The 18,823-nt window shown below is 39.3% G+C and overlaps 1 protein-coding gene and 1 long non-coding RNA gene across 5 annotated transcripts in view; one reads left to right on the forward strand and one right to left on the reverse strand.

Annotated features, from left to right (window-relative positions):
• LOC148213724 (uncharacterized) overlaps window positions 1-8,969 on the reverse strand; it is a 136,561-nt gene extending 127,592 nt beyond the window's left edge. Inside the window, exon 1 of the long non-coding RNA XR_015794036.1 lies at window positions 8,831-8,969. This is a non-coding gene — a long non-coding RNA (uncharacterized LOC148213724). The remainder of the gene's footprint in view (window positions 1-8,830) is intronic.
• A 737-nt stretch (window positions 8,970-9,706) lies between these two features.
• On the forward strand, window positions 9,707-18,615 carry TMEM200C (transmembrane protein 200C). 4 transcript variants are annotated; one of them, XM_088130820.1, is made up of 2 exons: window positions 9,707-9,841; window positions 16,261-18,614. In XM_088130820.1, exon 2 carries the CDS (start codon window positions 16,304-16,306, stop codon window positions 17,987-17,989), a length of 1,686 nt encoding a protein of 561 aa, XP_087986946.1. In that variant the 5' UTR covers window positions 9,707-9,841; window positions 16,261-16,303; the 3' UTR covers window positions 17,990-18,614. The 4 variants fall into 4 exon arrangements, with proteins under 4 accessions (XP_087986946.1, XP_087986945.1, XP_087986944.1 ...); XM_088130819.1 differs by lacking the exon at window positions 9,707-9,841 and adding an exon at window positions 10,243-10,381; XM_088130818.1 differs by lacking the exon at window positions 9,707-9,841 and adding an exon at window positions 10,470-10,589 and having other exon boundaries at window positions 16,261-18,615.
• Window positions 18,616-18,823: the final 208 nt, after the last annotated feature.

An 18,823-nucleotide genomic window follows, 5' to 3' on the forward strand; every position in this document is an offset into this window, starting at 1 on the left:
ATTTGCACAAATATCACTGAAGATATTTTTCAATGATCAGATTTAGTAATCTGACTTGAAACACTTGGCATTACTTTTATTTTTATATGTCAGAATATGTTAGACAGCAGACCAGCTAATTTTGTGCATGTGTAAATAACACATTTAGATTATTGAATGCCCATCTCCTTGCATAAACCACTTTTGTGAGAGGCTCTGTTCATCTCTCTGTTCCTTACTGTGATTTATTACTGAATTATTTTTTTCATTCTCCTCCATGCATAGTTGTTCTTCAGTGTTAGACAGAGAACGTAATGGCTGCTTTTTCTAATCATATATGAGCAATGCATTTTATTTATAAAATAATCCTAGTGTTTAATAAAATAGAACCCATTTTGAAACCAGCAAAAATGAAACACATTGTTTTTCCACAAGGGTCATTATAAAACATGGCATTAAATAGCCATAATGTTTTTTACTTTAGGATATGTAAGAAGCCAAAATGAAGCAGTGGTTTTCTTCTACGTATGCCTTGTGGCTAAATGATTGTCTTTATACATCCTTGAGGCTGTAAATAAAAGCCAATAGAAGCAGTTAACTTCTAGTATATTTGATGTGGTCCACATTCATTTTCTACTACTGAAAACAACATTTATCTTTATAAAAATAACTGAAGTCTAAAGGATGCTGTCATAACACTGCTAAGGCTTTATGAGAGAACAAGACTTCTTGTTTAGAGTCAAATCTAAGAGCTGGCAGCAAGGCTGGAGTATATTTTGCTTCCAGTAATACTTGTAAAACAATTGTAAATAAATGCAAGCATGGATATGACCAAAGCAATCAAGGAGCTAGTTCTCTTAAAGCAAAGGAAAACTCACTCTTTCCCAACTATTCACTACTAAACATCCGATAATACCATTTTAGGATGTATATCATGCTTATATCACACTAATATCAATTTGTAAACTTCGCATCCCCAAGTGTACTTGCCATTTTGCCCCAGGAACCCATTAAAGAGCTATACAAACCTATTAAAAAGATAGAATCTCTTTACCTCAAATCTAGTATTGCTTTGTCATCTGAACTGAGCTGCTAAAATAATTAAAGAAAAGGGCTCTTCAGGGTTCCCAAAACAACTTCAAGTTCAGTGAAATAATTACATATACTATCTAAACATGCTGGCATGAAATACACCTGAAGAAATTATTATAAAGGACCAAGGTATAAGATGGAACACTAACATTAGTAACTGGAGAAAATATTTATCTTATTTATTTGTTTATTAAGACTTGTATTCCATTCCAATCTGGCAGGTCTCTGTTTTATATATCCTTCTTACAATAAAAGGCTTAAAATATAAAGACAGTATAATAAAATGAAAAAAAAAACAGTACAAAATAACTATCTGCTCTCTAGGGTGGAACCTATTCTGATCTCTGATGGTAAAATATTCCAAAGACGTGGGCCTGCAATGAAGATGACTCCACTCTTGGGCTCTGTAGATGATAATCCCTAAGGGAAGAATCATGGATGAACATGCTTGATCCAATTGGATGGGGAGAAGCCACAGAGTAGATGGACTTGTAGATAACTGAACCAGGTTAAGAAACAAAAGAAATAAACTTTATCAGTTCTTAACTGGATTAGGTAATACACCAGTTCCTAAATGAACACTAATTTACTAATATACTTAGTCATAGTGATAAAGTGGATTCAAAGAGCCAAAAGTGGGGTTCAACAGAAAGTCAGCAGTTGAAGAGGAGTAACCACTATCACATAATATTGTTCCAGTGCATTAAAAGAGTTGGGCAAACAAGAAGTGAACCAAAAATACTCTAATCGTTTAGGTAATCAGGAGATCATGTGACTTTAGCCTCTTTAAATCCCACCCAAGATGGTCAAATAATTATCTTAAGAAAGCAGTTGACACTAGATAGGTTTGTGTCTACTAGGCATTCACAGTAACCATGGATCTATATTACTGGTGACACAGGTTACTTAAATTCCTTATGGGGTATTTAAATGCTCTTACAGACCAGGCATATTGACTCTCTTCACAGAACCCCCAATCTTGCTGCACTGGGCAGCAAGCTACATTTTTACTTATAATCAGGCCCTTGAACTTCTTCCAAATGTGTGGAATTCCCCAAATGGCATGACCCTTGTTGAGAAGGCTATACAGCTGAAGAGCATCTAGGATGGTGACGGCAAAATAGAGTTTGCAGTTACACAGAGTTCTAATTGGGTTTAAACAAATATAGGTACAACCAGGCCATGAATGGTGCCTTTTTCCATGCAGTGTGGTTGGACTGAGGGGGCAGGATATACACGTACAGAGCCTTTCCTCTGGTGCAGATTCAACCTTTGAAGTAAGCCTGTTCAGCATTTGAAATAAACAGTGCATTCTAAACACACAGCTTAGAATTATTAAAGGATCTCTTTAATCATTCTGAATGATATCTCAAAATGATGAAAGATGAAATACTTGCTTTTCTTAAATTAGATTATTGTAGCACATTGAGGAATGCTAGCCCCAGATTCATCAGTGTCCATAGGGAGCAGCTACAGACTGGGCAGGCCTTCTATCATAACACAGTGCTTTCCAATTTTTTAGCCGCCTCCTGTGGATGCTACTACCCAGATTATCTTTCATTCATTAAAGGCTTTTCAATGGCTACATTAAGCTCATGAATGTATCGTCTCGGGTAATGGGAAAAACAATCTCCAAATGGAGATTGGAGATGCAGTCAGCACTTACAATGTGTCAATCAATTTCTTTTAATTACTCTATACATTTATAGATTTTGTTTTTTAATATTATATCTGTCAATGCCTTTCAGGCTTCTTACAGCAAAACAGGTCTATTAAGAAGTAACTCCCATTGAGCTAAATGGGGGCTACTCCCAAGTAAGTGGGTATAGGGTTGCAGCCTTAGTGCAATTAAACTCAATTATTATGCTCTAGAAAGTACAGTAGTTATACCAACCAAAGGGATTAAATACTTTTTTTGCACTTTACCTACAATATGACAGTATGCATGAAAAAATGTGAGTATAACGAAAAAGGGGAAAATACGAAAATATAACAAGTCTGAAATAAACATTGGGCCCTCAATCAAAACAATCTATTTGGAATCCCTATGATGCTCGGAGCAAGTTACTATTGGGGGGGAAAAAAACCTGCTACTTGAATCCTAAGGTCTTAAATTCTCCAAGGAATAGCTAGCTGCCTTTTACATTAGAATGACAAAACTCTCATATTTCTTTCCGTATATCAGAATGACATTGTGGCTATAGCAGTGGAACTAATTTGGTTTTCTTAATATGAAAAGGTTTTCACTCAGGCTGTTTAGGCTTGACTGTTTGAATCCCCCTTTGCAGTTGTTTCAATTTCCCTAACTCCTCTCTTATAAAAATGTAGTATGTGAATTAGATACAGTTATGCCAAACATGAACTATTATGACTGCAGCACTTTTTTTTCCAGGAAACATAACCATGCCAAAAACTGTTATCTGCTGTGATCCCGAGTTGTCGTTATAACCAGATGCATTTGTAGACTCCAGTGCTATTGTCAGTGACAAAGCAAGCACTGCATTGTTATGAAGCAAGCTCCATCCAATGTACACGCATGTGATATTATAACACATGTACAAAAAGGGATAGAGCTTGGACTGTAACTTCGTGACATTCACTTTTTGCCCCCTTCCCCCCCCCACTCTTGTGCTTGTAATAGCAGGCTTTAGAACAGTTAGATCAACTGCAGTAAGTTATGACAACTGCATTGTCTGCTGATTTTTTGTAAGGAATGAAAACTGTAGATGTGGTAAGTCTCCAAGAAGTTTAACAAATACTGACAAAGATAACCCTCAAAATGGGGGGAGGAAAAAAAAAACCTGCTGCAAATTCCAGCCCAACCTCTTCTATAGATATCATAACATATTACCCCACATGAGAGAGCAAGGAGGACGAGTTGTGGACAATAAAAATGTTCCCAGCGCTGAAGTAAACCATATGACACTTCTAGGACAAAAAACTTAGTTTTAGGTGATTGTTGAGTGTACATCTAATCAAGCTGCAATATTTGTTAGGGAAAGTATCTTTAGGAAAATGCCAATAAAAAGAACATGATTTACTAATCTATGTAAGCTAAATCAAAATTAGTAAAGTTTTTAAAATGAAGGACAATTTTAGCTACCTTTTAAGGAACCTGGAAAATTAATCATGTTTTATATTTCAGACTTTTTATTTTTTATACTGTATTTGCAAAAGCTTGCATCTAAGAGCAAGAAATACTCTTCACACTGTAGTTAAAGGTAAGCAGTACTGGATTCAACCTGCTTTATTCATGCTTTCACAGATATGATGTAGTATTTGTAAGGCTGACTCATACATATACCCTATTTAATTTTTTTTAACTTTTTACACTTTTATTTTCACTGAACTTCTTTTATATACATTGATATAAACAAGAGCTAAAATAACACATCCAGGATTCGCAGCATGGTCAGGAGTCACTGCAGTATCTCAGGTGTTCAGAAAACTAAAAAATACATCAACCATTTACCATGCATCTACTGCTGTTCCCGCAAGCCATGACAAATTAGGAAATCAACGAGCAAATGTGCCATCAAAAGATAAAGCAAGTATGAAAAAAGATATGATAGCACGAAGAAACTTGCTTTGAAAAATCAGATCTGTAATTGCACCATTTATTTCTTTATAGGGTACAATCATAGCCTGCTGTGCTTACATTTCAAATGTCTTACCTGTTGATGACATTTTCATTTTTACTAACACCTGGACTAAATTAACCTAGGTTTCATGTGATCATGGCTATTTCCATGTCAGTAAAGCCAATAAGCAAGTTATTACTGTTCTGGAAAACTAGAAGTTGAATACCAAGGTATCTGAAAATCTGATGCATAAATCTCAAGTGTCTGTTGCCACTTAGCAGCCATTCAGATTTTTGCAGCCCAGGTATGACATGCCGAATAATTGAACCATTTTTATTCTATATGTTGGATGGCCAAGTATGTAGTCCAAGGCATCAATCTCCAAGGTTAGTGCTGCCCCAATCTCAAATAAGATTACTGTATCGCTACTTGTCAAAACTGTGTTATATTTTGGCTGGTGGGGCCCAGAAGGCCAGCCTTTTCTGCCATAGTGGGCACCCTTGGAACATTCTCCCTCCAGAGACCAGGTTGGCCCCAACCCTGCTGGCCTTTTGCAAGGCCCTAAAGACCTGCCTAGGCCTTTGCCCCTGAGTGTCTGAAAAACTCGGTCACTGGGTCGCATTAGAGATTGCTGTATTCTCCTCGGCTATGTATTTTAATTTTTGTAGTTGTAATTGTTTTAACTTTTATTTTAAATGTTGTTCGTCACCCAGAGTCATTTGCTAAAGATGGACAGCTATATAAATTGACTAAATAAATAAATAAATCTTCAGTTTCTTTGTTGTACCATATATTATATAACACAAAATGCTGGTTTTACTGATTATGAGTTGGTGATGAAATTTAAGGAGGATTTGCTCAAACCACTCACCATGTGAAATCAGAGGCCTGCTGCTTGGGAAGTGATGTCTAAAATTTTCCACAGTACATTCAAATAATTGTGCTGTTCTTTTGAACTAAACCACCAATGTCCTTTTGTTGCTTATGTTGATCTTTAAGGTTCTATTTTTTCAGAATATTGCACAAAACTCATCTTCAAACTATGCCAGCATCCATCAGAAATGGACAAAGGATCTACCCACAAGTACCAGTAGATTCAACCAAATAATCCAATTTGAAAATTTTACTTAGTTTGGCGGCAAATCAGGCTGGATATTTGAGTATCAAAAGATGGTACTTAAACTTGTTTTCTTTCCTTTCCACCCACTATTGTATTTCACAGTTCAAATACTGCCTTATCTATAGGCACCTGGAATTTAATGCCGTGGTAGGTCTGAGAAGCAGCTTCACAAACAGTCCTAGTAGAGCTAGAAAAGGAAATGCAGCTTGGTCCAAGGTCTGAATTTTGTTCAGCTTCAATGGAGGCTACTTTATAAAAAAACAGATAAAGCCAGCTCTTCATTTTCAGGAAAAAAAAACCCTAGGTTAAAAATAACAGTATTGTCATTATGCAGATAAGAAGGCAAAGATCTGGGTTTGATAGGTTAAACTGACTGCTTGATTTAGGTGCTTAATTACTGAGAAAAAAAAATCAGGTGACCTATCTCCAAGCCACACTGGGTTGCAACAAAGGGGTTCTAGGATGATTTTTTGGGGGGAAGGGGATTGAAGAACTAAGTGCATTTTTTTAAAATACTTTTCCTAAGAATGCTCAAAAGTAATTTTTTAAAATTAGCCTGCTGTCTTATGCCTCTGCAGAATAAACTACAGCATTGCATAAATAATTAAATCTGTCTCCATTATTACTGATTAGTATATTATTCAACAGGCTTGTAGCTAATTGGTAATAATTAATAAGGATAGAGGATAGAGTAGTCTACTTCCATAAAAATAAGACAGTTCCATTTGATTTCTTAGCCTAGCATTCTCTTAGTTATCTATTTTGCCAATGTAAATAAATTATAATTATAATAAATATTATAATATATAATTATTATAGTAAAAATAAAAATTCAGAACTGAACAATGGAAATCAGATAAGCCCATACGTACAACGGCAGGACATAAATCCTAAATGTTGTTCAAGACAGCATATAGTTTATTTCTTGAATGTCTACATATTTCAAATAAAACAGCTCTGAACCAAAGAATCACATGGATGGATGGATGGATGGATGGATGGATGGATGGATGGATGGACAGATAGATGTTAAGACCTTTAGATAGGCAAACTGCAAACCACAGCCAATTCAGGACTTAGCCCTCGCATGCCCTCCACCTGCGTGCCAAACACCATGGCTTTGGGTTTCATAGCCAGTATTTTTCAAGTGCCTTCAGCAGCTGTTTTTCTATCATTCTATCCCTTGGCTTTTCATTAGCCTACTCTGCCCTATTTAAAAAAAAAAAAATCAGACATCCCTGCATCTAGTATTCAACTGAATCTCTTCTTTGCAAAAAGAATGAGCACACACGTTCCTCATCTCTCTGCTTCATATCTTGTAATAACAGCAGCACAAGCCTCTTACACTGACATTCTCTCTAGCAGGTGCAACTCAAAGGCCCTTTGGCTCTCCTCTGAGTAGCTCGCTCTGTCTGATAATGACTCCTTACTGTCCAATAAACTGAGAGTGCTCTTTGAAGAGCTCTGAAAAGCTGAAGAAGGCAGGACTTATTTGCATCAGGTTACTGCATACTTTTCAATCTGAAGCACATTATTCATCTGCCCATCAGAACTAAAGAGGGTAAAAACAGTCAGAACCTCACATGACCCTAAGCTGGTCATTTAGCCTTTTCAAAGAGGACTACAGGTAGGGGTTGAAATGTAAGGAAAGGCAAGGTAATCTACTCTTTTCAGAAAACTTTGACAAAAATTATGGAACCTGATTTCAAAAAGCCCTCTGAAACATCTGAGAGACTAAGAGGACCTTCCTCAGCTGTGCACAAATTACAACTCTGAGGGGGAAGGAAAAAAATTATTTAGTTTAGACTATAGTGGCTAAGGCACCAGGCTAGAATCCAGGAGACTGTGAATTCTAGTCCTGCCTTAGGCATGACCGCTGGCTGGGTGACTTTGGGCCAGTCACCGTCTCCCAGCCCAAATCACCTCACAGGGTTGTTGTTGTGGGGAAAATAGGAGGAGGAAGAAGTATTGGGTATGTTCGCCCCCTTGAGTTATTTATAAAAATATAAAGGCAGGATAAAAAAAAATACTACCATGTCAGACAAGTCTTTCTCTCTTTTTTTAGAACAGGTCAGTCATAAAACGTTGGATGTTTACCTGGATGGATATCCTAATGTGTTCAGAACTTCAGCCTAAATTAAGAGAGAGAGCCAAGTAGATCGCTGGAGATTTAATATAGCTTAGAGTCCACTTCATTTCATACACATTATTATTATTATTATTATTATTATTATTATTTTTATTATTATTATTATTATTATTATTATTATTACATTTATATGCTGCCCAACTCCCAGTGACTCTGGGTAGTTTATAAATGATTTAAAACATGAAACATGACAATAAAAACAAAAAGGAACAAAAAAGAGTAGGGATGGCAGAATAACAAACAGTGTGGAAACAAAAGAAAACCTAAGTTTAAAGAGGCTTCAGTCACCTCCACCAAAGGCCAGGGTAAAGAGCCAGGTCTTCAGGCCCCTTTGAAAAACCGGCACGGTGGGGGCCCTTCAGATGGGGGGGACCTCTTTCTGATGATTTGGATTACTCCACAAAATTGCCACAACAATTGTGTTAACCTTATGCAGCCTAAAACTGTAAAATTTGGAAGATGTATCTGTGGCAGAGTTTCTCTCAAATTCTTAAAACTGTATTGTACAAAATGTAGTCCCAAAGAATTTTTTGGAAGAATATAACCATACCAATAATATTAATATTGTCTCTTCAGAAAATCTGTTTATTTAAAAAAATAAAATTATTCATGTATTGAATTATTTATCAGTTCTACAACAACACCGATAGGGTTCAGAGAATTAATTTCAAAATTATTTACTCAAACCCATTAAAAGCAATAACAATAAAAAACAAACCATCTAATCAGTTGTAGCTGGAGTGTCAGTGCCAAACTGGGGTGCAGTACAGCACAAATTTCAAATTAAGAATTAAAAAAAAAAAACCCTGACGAATCGCAGTTTTAAAGAGGAGTCCATCAGTTAAGCGGCGTGCAAAATCTAAATTAAGATGAAAAGTTAAAAAAAAATGCAGATCACAGCATACTCACTTTGGAGCTGAGCCACTGCCTTCAATGAAACTAGTACAGCGTGCGTAAGTTTTCTGAATTTTGCAGGCTAAGCAGCTGCGGGGGAGGCGGCACAAAGCAGAGGGAAGCGAAGGAATGTATAAAGAAAGCAGCAGCGACTCCCCCCCTCTTGACAATTTGGCTCCCTCCCGGCCCAAAGGCCTTCGAACGACGCCAGAGCAATCTCCCAAAAGCGAGGGGAGGGGGCCGCAGGTTCAAAAGAGCGGCTGCCGGGCTGAGGAGAGCGCGCGTGTCAGGGGCTGCTCGCCACCAGAGTTTGTTCCCGCGGCTTGCCTGCTCCGGAGAGGCACGAGACCGCGACTTCGCTCGCAGGTGGTCTGGGAGAAGGGGCGGCGGCGGCGGCGGCGGCAGCAGCGCGGCGGGGAAAGGTGGGGGCGAGGCTCTGGTCCCTCCTAAAGCTCGGCGAGAGTTTGGAAGGTAATGATTGCCATCCTGCAGCAATTTCCCTGTGTCATGGCTCCGGTATCCTAGCAACTGCAACGAGTCGGGCCAGCAGCAGCAACAGCAGCCGCTTCACACGGAGCCATTCAGGAGCAAGAGTCGCAGCAGCCTGGAAGCAGCAGCAGCAGCAGCAGCTCCGCGGGGCAGAAGACGGTGCCCGCGTCCAGCGGCGGCAGCAATCGCCACCCTAACAAAAGCCGCCGGCGAAGGCGGAGGGGGAAGGGAGGAGCGCCTGGAGCAGCGGGGCGACCCCCATCCGGAGCGCGCGGCAGGATGTGGACTGGAGCAGCGGGCGACGCACTTTGCAGAAACTCCTTCTGCTCACCGCGCCTGGCGGCCGTGGCTGCGGAGAGGCTGAGGCGAGCGAGACCATCGCTGCTCTGACGGGGATGGCGATGAGCCGACGGGGGGCGGGCTGGAGGGGCCGCAGGGTCTTCGGCGTCCACCTGCCGGGCTGCAAAGTTTCTCCAGGGTTTCCCTCTGGGCTCCGAGGAACTTGCCTGCAGCTCTGACCTCCCCCGATTTTCCCCGGTAAGAGACCAGACGGAGCTTCTACGTTTGCTAAATGCTGCCATTTTGAACCAGAAACTCACCCGGGGATCCTGCATTTACCCCCATCCTCCGCCCTCGGTCCGCCACAGAAGCGGGGCTGGGGGCGCATCCCGCCCGGACCACCATGATGGCTCGCTATTGTGACGGCCGTTTCTAGCTTCTACCCTTCTTGGGGGCAAAAAAGGGGAATGGCGCGGTAGAGAAATTGCCTTCAGGATCTTATACAATGAGGGACAGACGGTCGAGACGTTCTCCGATTAATGGGCGCCTGGCAGATGGGAAGTCCCTGTAATGGATGGTCTTCGGAAGGAAGTTTTGTTCTGGGAACTCGAACAATACGCCGGTCTCCCTTTTAACTGACCCCACCGCGAAGGCGAAAACCAGTCTTCCGCATGGCCACCTTTAGCCCCCCAGGCTGCCGTCATGCCAAGAATCCTCTTAGCTCCATCTTTCGCAAATTGCCCTCCAGAGGCACGGGCCACTTGGCTAATTACATTATGTAGGACAGCGGAACGGCAGGTATGACAGCCGTAATGTTTTATTAGGCTCTGTCCGCGCAGGCACATTTCGACTCTTGCAGCAGCCAGGAAACTCTCCCAAGAATAAGCTGCTCCTTTGGGCAGGCTGGATTAATTGATCCAGACGCAGTGGAAGGTGGCTCCCCACCCCCCGGTTTGGTTTTCTCTTCTACTCATCCATCCATTGGGAAAGGCAAAGAAAAGTACCAGTGAGTGGGCTTCTAGCATGCATATACTCTAGACCTTTTAGACTTGAAAGGCTGCTGAAATCCTGGAAAACAGTATGAAACACCATCTGGAATTTCTTTGGCTGTATAGCAGGGTAATGGTATAACTATTCGTTGATATAGATTACTTTGATATCTCTGTGCATGTTCCCCAAGGCCCCAGTCCATTTAGAATCACACAGTATTAATGAATAATAGGTGGGCTTCCTTTTAGGAATTCTACCTCTGAGTCTGCTTTTACTTTATATCTTAGTTAACACCAATCCTGTCTATATGTTTCCTAGAGTGATTTTTTTCTATATTAAAAGCTGGATCTTTGGGTTCTCTGTGTGTGAAATCAAACCTTATTTTTTAAAAAAATCAATAAAAGGAACCAAGAGATCATATTGGTTGATTAATTATTTGAGGTTTATTGTCAGAACCAGAAATATTTTTTTTTGCAAGGAAATACATGGCATTTAATTTAATAAAAAATTGTTGAATCTGAGGGTGTTCAGGAAATGTGGAGTTTTAGCTGATGAGGGAAATAAGATTACCTAGGATGCTGATTTCTCTATTGATTTCAAGGAAAGGATTTAACTTTATGTGACATGTTGAACTGATTGCTGTTATCTTTCATTCTTATGATGTATTTCATTCACTCTGGGAAAAGTAAGGAATGACCCTTTAATTAATATTGTCAGACAACCCTGAACAATTTGTAAAGAACTGCTGAATTTTTGTTTGAATAACTCTGATTATAAAACCTGATGCAGTGATATAAACAAAATCTTGCATATTATTTCAAACTACTTTTCAGCAGAGAGCATTTTGTTCCCCTGGTGATTCAAAATAGTGGGTTTTTTTTCTTTTTTTCTTTTTTTAAATCAGACTTAGTACTGTGTATCTCTATTGCTACTGCATTCTTTCATTGATGGGCTGCAAATTCACTGGTGTTACATAACCAGTTACCTTGAACATCATACGTGATTCCAAATCAGGCATATGTCCAGAGAATATATTCACCCACCAAACATAAAAAATATTGTTACATAGAAAATAAAGATTGATATGGTTTGCTTAAAACAAACTTCTGATGATATTAGAATCTGGCTCTTTCTTTAGTATATCAACAGCAGTAAAGTCTAACTTAAATAAAATCCCTGGATTGTTCAGGACAGTATATAACAAACATAATGCTAATGACCTAATTTACTCCTTGGTTTCATTTCCAATGTTTTCTAATTGAATGCCTTTTTCTTTGCAAGATAGATTACCATTACTAAGCTTCTTGTGCAATCTAATCTTTTGACCTCATTCAAAGACGATAGCCTGAGTCTAGAAAACAGTTTATTAGTTGGCCTGATCTTCACAAGAAGGTACACATTCATAGGAAAAACATAGGAAGTGTTAAAGGCAAGCAGTAGCACAAGGTGTGATGAAGGCTCCATCATGCTTTTTTTTTTCCCTTTAAGACAATGGTAAAATATTTAAAATATTGGTTATCTTGAAATAGCAAAAGCTAAAACTGCAACATAAAGAACTTTAAGGAAAGGCTATAAACTGCAATTGGCAGGTGTAGGATTGATTTTGAAGTGTTTTTACAGAATAGCTGAAACTAATATTTAATTGGTTGACTTTCTCACAAATCTTTCACCTTTTGCCCTCAGTTGCTAATTCAAAACAATACAGGATCATGCTGTTTTCCATCCAGCTCCCATGTGCATCTAGGAATACTTGGTTAGACTATACTTCTGGACTGTCAAATGTGAGCAGTTAATGAAAGGAAGGGCAGAAGAAATCAGCATTGTGTATTCAGTCTTCACTTCTGATGTCCGTGCATACAAATGTAGCCTGCTGAATCAACCAAAAGCCCATCTAAACCAGCATTCTGTTCTAACAGTGGTCAGTTACCTCTGGAAATTCTACAAGTAAAATATGAGCACAAATGCATCTTCAAGTTTGTGTGCCATACCAGTTGGTTTTTGGAGGCATACTTTTTCTGGTACTGGATATACCGTAATAGATAGCTATCATGACTTCCATGAATATATTCAATCCCCTTTTGTTTATACACATGTTGGTGACAATTATTCTATCTTGTGGTGGATAATTCCATAAATTAACTACCCTGTAGGTGAAGGAGTCGTTTCTTTCACTTATTCCAAATCCCACACTATTAATCTACATTGGGTGGTCTCAGATTATAGTACTATAAGGGTGGGGCAAGTTTTTTCCTTATGTACTGCACACAATATTTCAGTGTAGATTTGAATGCATGCATTGCAACATTGACCATTTCTTACTACTTTCATATTTATCAGATCAGGAAAGATGTAAACTTGAAAGATTTCCTTTTTCATTCCTTTGATGATCAAACAGGGAATGACAATCATTTAAACAAACTAATCTTTCCCCTCCTTCTCCTGCCCACATCAGGCTGGACCACAATTTTTATTCCTCATGGAATGGATTTGTTGGTCTTTGTCAGAACAGAAGTAAAATTGGTATGATGCACAACAAAAAATGTAATAAAATTTGAGGTCAAAAGATAATACCTTAAGATTCTTGACAAAGATCTCCATATATGCTGGCATAGTCTTTTTTAAAAAACTAGGAAGTAGAAACCTAGTTTCCAGACCAGTTTGTAACATACATCCAGATGTGAGGATTTGAGACAGAGTTAAAGAAGTTTCCAAGTACTCACTACCCATAATGAACCAGAATGATGGAACAGAAGCTCCATCATTCAAAGGGGGAAATTTACATTTACAGTAGAGGACCCTTAAGGGGTTTGAGTGTTCCAGTTTCCCTCAAGGATGGATATACAAAGGAAAACTCATACGCAGCATGGAAGAAAAGTATGAGCTACAGTTTAGAGTAGATGAAGCTGTGAAATTAACCAGCTCCTTAACCATCCATGCCTGCTGCAGCCTTCTACAATTCACATTCTTATGTTTGCATACAAGCACATTGTTTCAGTAGCTTGAATATGTTCATACGCTTTCCATACAATAATGTTTGCCACTTGTAACCTCCAAATAAGCATGTGAACATAGTCTAAACAGGTGTAGCAGTTGCAGTCTCAAGTTATTCTCCCCTATGCATATAGACGTTACTGCACTTACTGACATGTGAAAATGGCTTTAGTTTTTCAGATTATTTGAAGTGTGATACACCATCTCTGCCTGTTTTATTTAGCCCAAAGCCATAGTATATATGGTGAAATCTTGAGAAAGTCACCCATTTGGATATCAGGATCCCCAATGGAACTGTTTGTATTGATCCTGTGAAACCCTTTAGAGCTAGGAGAGTTTGTAAATTGAGCTACTTTCCCTGGAGCTAACAAGGAGAGCATGCTCCTTCCTATACTTATACAACTTAAGGGCCCAGTATCCAGATATCACTCCTAAGGATATTTATAGCTGGATATTTTTGTTGCTGATTTGTTCATCATGATAACATTTCAGGGTGTTTAATGAAAAAATGGCCTTGTGAAAGCATTACCTCACTAATGCTTTCCACAACAGCACCTTTCCCCCTTTGAACATTATCTAGTCAGAGCCAACTGTGAGCAAGAAAGTTGGCACTTAGTACTTTTACTCTATTTTCCCAAGTAGTGTTTTTTTTAAAGAATAGATAAATGGCCCATGTGTACTTAAGATGCAGTTCCAGTGCAAATTAAGGTGATGGTGCATATAATTAAAATGAAGTTCCATTACAGGTTGAGGTGGATCACATAGTAAAGATATTTTTCTATCATCAGTGTACCCCAATAGCATAATACAAAATACTAAGGTTGAATTGTTACATTGTGACCAAAAGGGAAAGGAAGGGAAGGGAAGGGAAGAATGTGGGACTATCAGCAAATATTAAATGCAGAGAAATTAAAGTACTTTGAGGGTTGGGGATGTACACATGATGGATGTAGAACTGGGTTGCTGTCAGAGCATGTGGATACAATTGGTGTCATGCATGAATTTCTGGGGGAAAAAAATGGATCCTAGGATAGACAATTTATTTAACAATGTATTTCATGTCAGGTGTAAGCTGATGATTAAAACAGTATTTAATTCATCAAACCCTCAAAAAATTGAAACAAGTCAGCCAAATAATAATACTACAGTCCCTAAAAGGGATACTAAAAGATAGTAATAGAACAATAAAATAAACTCCATCTGAAAACCATTTTCTACCTGCCTAAGGTAGTTGTCAAGTATTGTGAGGAAAAGATTGTGCCTGGTTACAGAGCTACCAATAAAAAAAGTCTTGTATCTGATCCCTGCAAATCAAGCAGTCAGTGGAGGCAGGCCAAATAGTAAGTATCCTGGAGCTGATGGAAGGACTCTGATATATCAGTATGGAAGAGGCAATCCTCCAGGTAAATTGGGAACGGCCTTTAAAAATCAATAGCAGCACTTTAATTGGGCTGAGAAATTAAGTTGATATTGATGGATGTTTTCCATTCACTAAGCCACAACCAGCTTGTTGGTCACAGCATTTTCTAGTTGCTGTTTGTGAACCATCTTTAAGGGCAGTCCTACCTAAACAATACAAAGATAACTGGTGAACTAGTGAGGTGGCTCCATTATTATTAACGTCCCTTTGCCTACTATTTCTTTAAGCTTTGTTTTTTTATAGTTTTTAATGGTTTTAACAATAGTAGTGATAAGTGTTTTAGGTATTTATTAATTCTTTTAGCTTTGTTGTATGCCACCCAGAGTCACTTCTTGTGAGATGGGTGGCTATATGGATTGAATTTTAAAGTTGATAGAGCTTGTAAAAATGGCAAAGCTGACCAGTTTGGTCAGGGAAAAAACAATAAAGCTTTTTTAAAAGACTGGAAGCCTTATATGGACTTTTTGCTGAAAGAAAAAAAGGCTGAATTGATGATTTATGGATTTGGGGATTAGAAAAGGCTAAAGAGGGAAGGGAAAGAACATGATGGCAATTACTCGATAGAAGAAGGGCAGAAGACAAAATTCTATGTTTTCTTTCTTTTCTTTTCATTTCTTATTTCCTATCTTTTTTCTTTTTCTTATTTTTCTTTTCATTTTTTATACTTCTATTGTATTATAAAATTCTAATAAAATATTTTTTTAAAAAAATGAAAACTACGAAGGTAATAAAGCATACAAACTGATACCAAATCTGCTTTGTTTCGATAGAAAAACTCCGTAACGCTAATGCAATCTATAGACTGAAAAAAAATATTAGGTTCGGGATTGCGAATTGTGTGCAAAGTTGTTCTTACAGCAAAGCATGTGTGGACCTCCATGCAAAACAGTAAAATCCCAAATTATCAGGACCTCCATCTTCTTTTGTTTATGTTTCAGCTTGTTCCCTCCAGAACAAATTCCAAACCTTGATTTATTGGGATTCATATCCACAGAAGAAAATGTTCTAGCGCTTCATCTGACATGAGGCTATTTTGAACAAAAAGAAAAGGAAGCTTATAGTCCCTTTCAGTGATCCAGCAGTTGGTGGTAATAAAACCAGTAGGCTATTATAAAGGATACTCTCCCTCTTGCCAATTAATATGACATGCTGCATCATATGTCTCACGCATCCTTCTGTGCATGAGTGTGATTAGTCAATAGTGACTAAGCAGATTTAAGAAAGACTGATTTAAAAGAGATACGGCTCTTACACTCTTTTCTCCATTTTGCCACAGGAGTTGGAGTTGCTGTAAGGAACAGTGTCCTGGATAGCCAGCCATGATTGCCACTGGAGGCCTCTTGAGGATCTCAGCCAGAAAACAAGATCCCTTACGGCCTCAGAGCCAAGTCTCCAAACGCAAACGCAAAGCAAAAAAAAAACGCAAGAACGATGTGGTGGTGGTGAAGGGCAAGCTCAGGCTCTGCTCCCTCTCTGGCCTCGTTGCTGCCTGTGGAATTCTGGTGCTGCTTGTGGGAATTGCCTTGGCTGTGATTGGCTACTGGCCCAAACCCCTTTATAGGACAGGGGGCATTGGCAACAGCCCATTTTTGCAAACATATGGGAGTGTCCCCAAAAGCCACTTCAAGAACCACACACAAGAGCCAGGAGAATCTCACCTAGAAGGCATGGGAATCAATTCTTCCTTCTCTGGCAACAAGAAGGCACTTTCTCCATCTTTGCCTGCCCCCTCACCATCCTCCAGCTCCACAAACTTCCTTTTCCGTCTTTTCTCTAGATATTTGCATTCGGACAAGCTTAAGGTGCTTGGGCCCCTCATCATGGGCATTGGCATCTTCCTCTTCATTTGTGCCAATGCAGTGCTACATGAGAATCGTGACAAGAAGACCAAGATTATCAATCTGAGGGACCTGTACTCCACTGTCATAGATGCACATAGTCTTCGGACCAAGGATGGGGCTCCCTCTACTTTTGCCCCAGTTCCAATAAATGGTTTTGTTAACTGTGTGCAGTCTCGTGGACTGGAGCTGAAACCTGGCAGTGGCTCAGGAGAAAGCTTAGGGGCCACTGCCATGCTTACCAAGAATATCTGGCACCCACCTGTGAGTGCACCCCCCTCCCCTCCTGACTTGGCTTCCTCACCTCGCTGCTTCTCCACTTCTAGACAAGAGCAAATACCTAGCTTGGCTGACGCTGTTTATAGCATCTATAAAGAAAGAGCTGCTTTGGCCCGAAGCACTCGTAACCCATCTTGTACCCCCCCAGATAGCTGGGACCAGCACAGCACTGCCAGTTCCATTGTGGGCTCCTCACTGAGCACCTTCACTTTGCTCCCACTGGCTCAGGGGGAGATGTCTGATGGAGACTATAGTGATTGGCAGAGGCTGCTGGGTGAACGGGGTGACAAGGAAATTCCTCGGGGAGAATTTGAACTTAGTCTGAAAGATCTCAGGAGCAGCTACATAGACACAGGGCAAGGGCTGACAGTGTTGCCCAGGATGGGCAAGCGTAAGGTGGTACTTCGACGCCAGAGCACAAGCTGCCTCCCTGATGCCAGGAGATCCCTGTCCCCTGAACCCTCTCAAATATTGGGTAGTAGCACTGACCTTGTCTCCAGTCTTTTAGCTAAAGCTTCATCTTCCAGCTACTCCAGATCCCTTGATTTGGGGGATTCTCATCTGCCTACGCCATCTGTGGATCAGAAAGATTCCCAGAGCTCTCAGTGTGATCAGTACAGAAGCAATAAGGGCTACACTCCATTGGAGGAGTCGGGCACCTCCTTGGAGTCTGTTGCCAATACCCCAGCCCATAAAGCACCTGAAGACTGTGAAGTCAGCTCCAGTGAGGAAATAAGCTCCTCACAGAGCACCAGCAAAGAACAAACAGAGCAGCAGCCTTTGAAAATTCAAAGACAGTATACAAATAAAGAGAAACTTTTCATGATCTCCAGATCAGATGCCACTGTTGGCCTGGAAGAAGGAGACCTGGAAAACATTGGCATTTAAAGAGAGTGAAATAAGATGGAGACAAGCATCCAAACAACTTGTAATCCTGCCCCTTGTGGATCTAGGAAACTGGCCAACATCCAAAGAGCTGAAGTAGGTTATCCTTGAATTGCATCAGTCAATTCTTACAGAAGTCTTCAGGAGAAACACCTAACAGGTGTTTTTTGCATTATAAGCCTCTTTTCCTTTCAAGCCAAATTGTAGTCCACAGTGACTGTTCAGTAAATTCATTGGAATAACAGGAATAGAATGTTTTGACAATAATTGTGCACTTTACTGATTTTTTTTTAATCCTAGTTGCCCATTTTCTTTCTATCTCTTTTTGTTATGGTTTACCTACACACTCTTTCCCTAACTTTAGATAAAGGTGGTTTTCAAGCCAGCAAAATGTATCTGTCTTTTATTGTTTTGTTAGTACGGAACACTATTCTCAAAGGATTAACAGATCCTTTGTTACTAGGTTAAAGACGGTGGGGAAACCTGCACTGTTTTAATTTCTGTAATATTATCAGAGGAAAGAATGGGATAGCACTGTGGCCAGCTAAAAGAACAGATTCCTAAATTCAAATAATGAGTACTTTATTGAGTATTATTGCACATGTATGAACAAATAGCATTAATAAACATTTTTAAATGAAATAAAATATGTTTACAGTGACAAAACATATTTAGGTACTATTTAAGTTTCCTGCTAAATGCTTACAAAAGAAATGAAATTTTGTTTTCAGTATAAGAATTAGGGATTTTGTTTAATCTCTATGGTGAACAGAATATAGTTGTATTTACTCAGTTCATAAAAACAAAGTAATATCTTTTTTAATATAAGTGGGAAAT

This window comes from Python bivittatus, unplaced genomic scaffold (assembly GCF_059951505.1).
Source record: "Python bivittatus isolate LINGU-HERP-01145 unplaced genomic scaffold, Pbiv_v1 ctg000840_np1212, whole genome shotgun sequence".
Classification (NCBI taxonomy): domain Eukaryota; kingdom Metazoa; phylum Chordata; class Lepidosauria; order Squamata; family Pythonidae; genus Python; species Python bivittatus.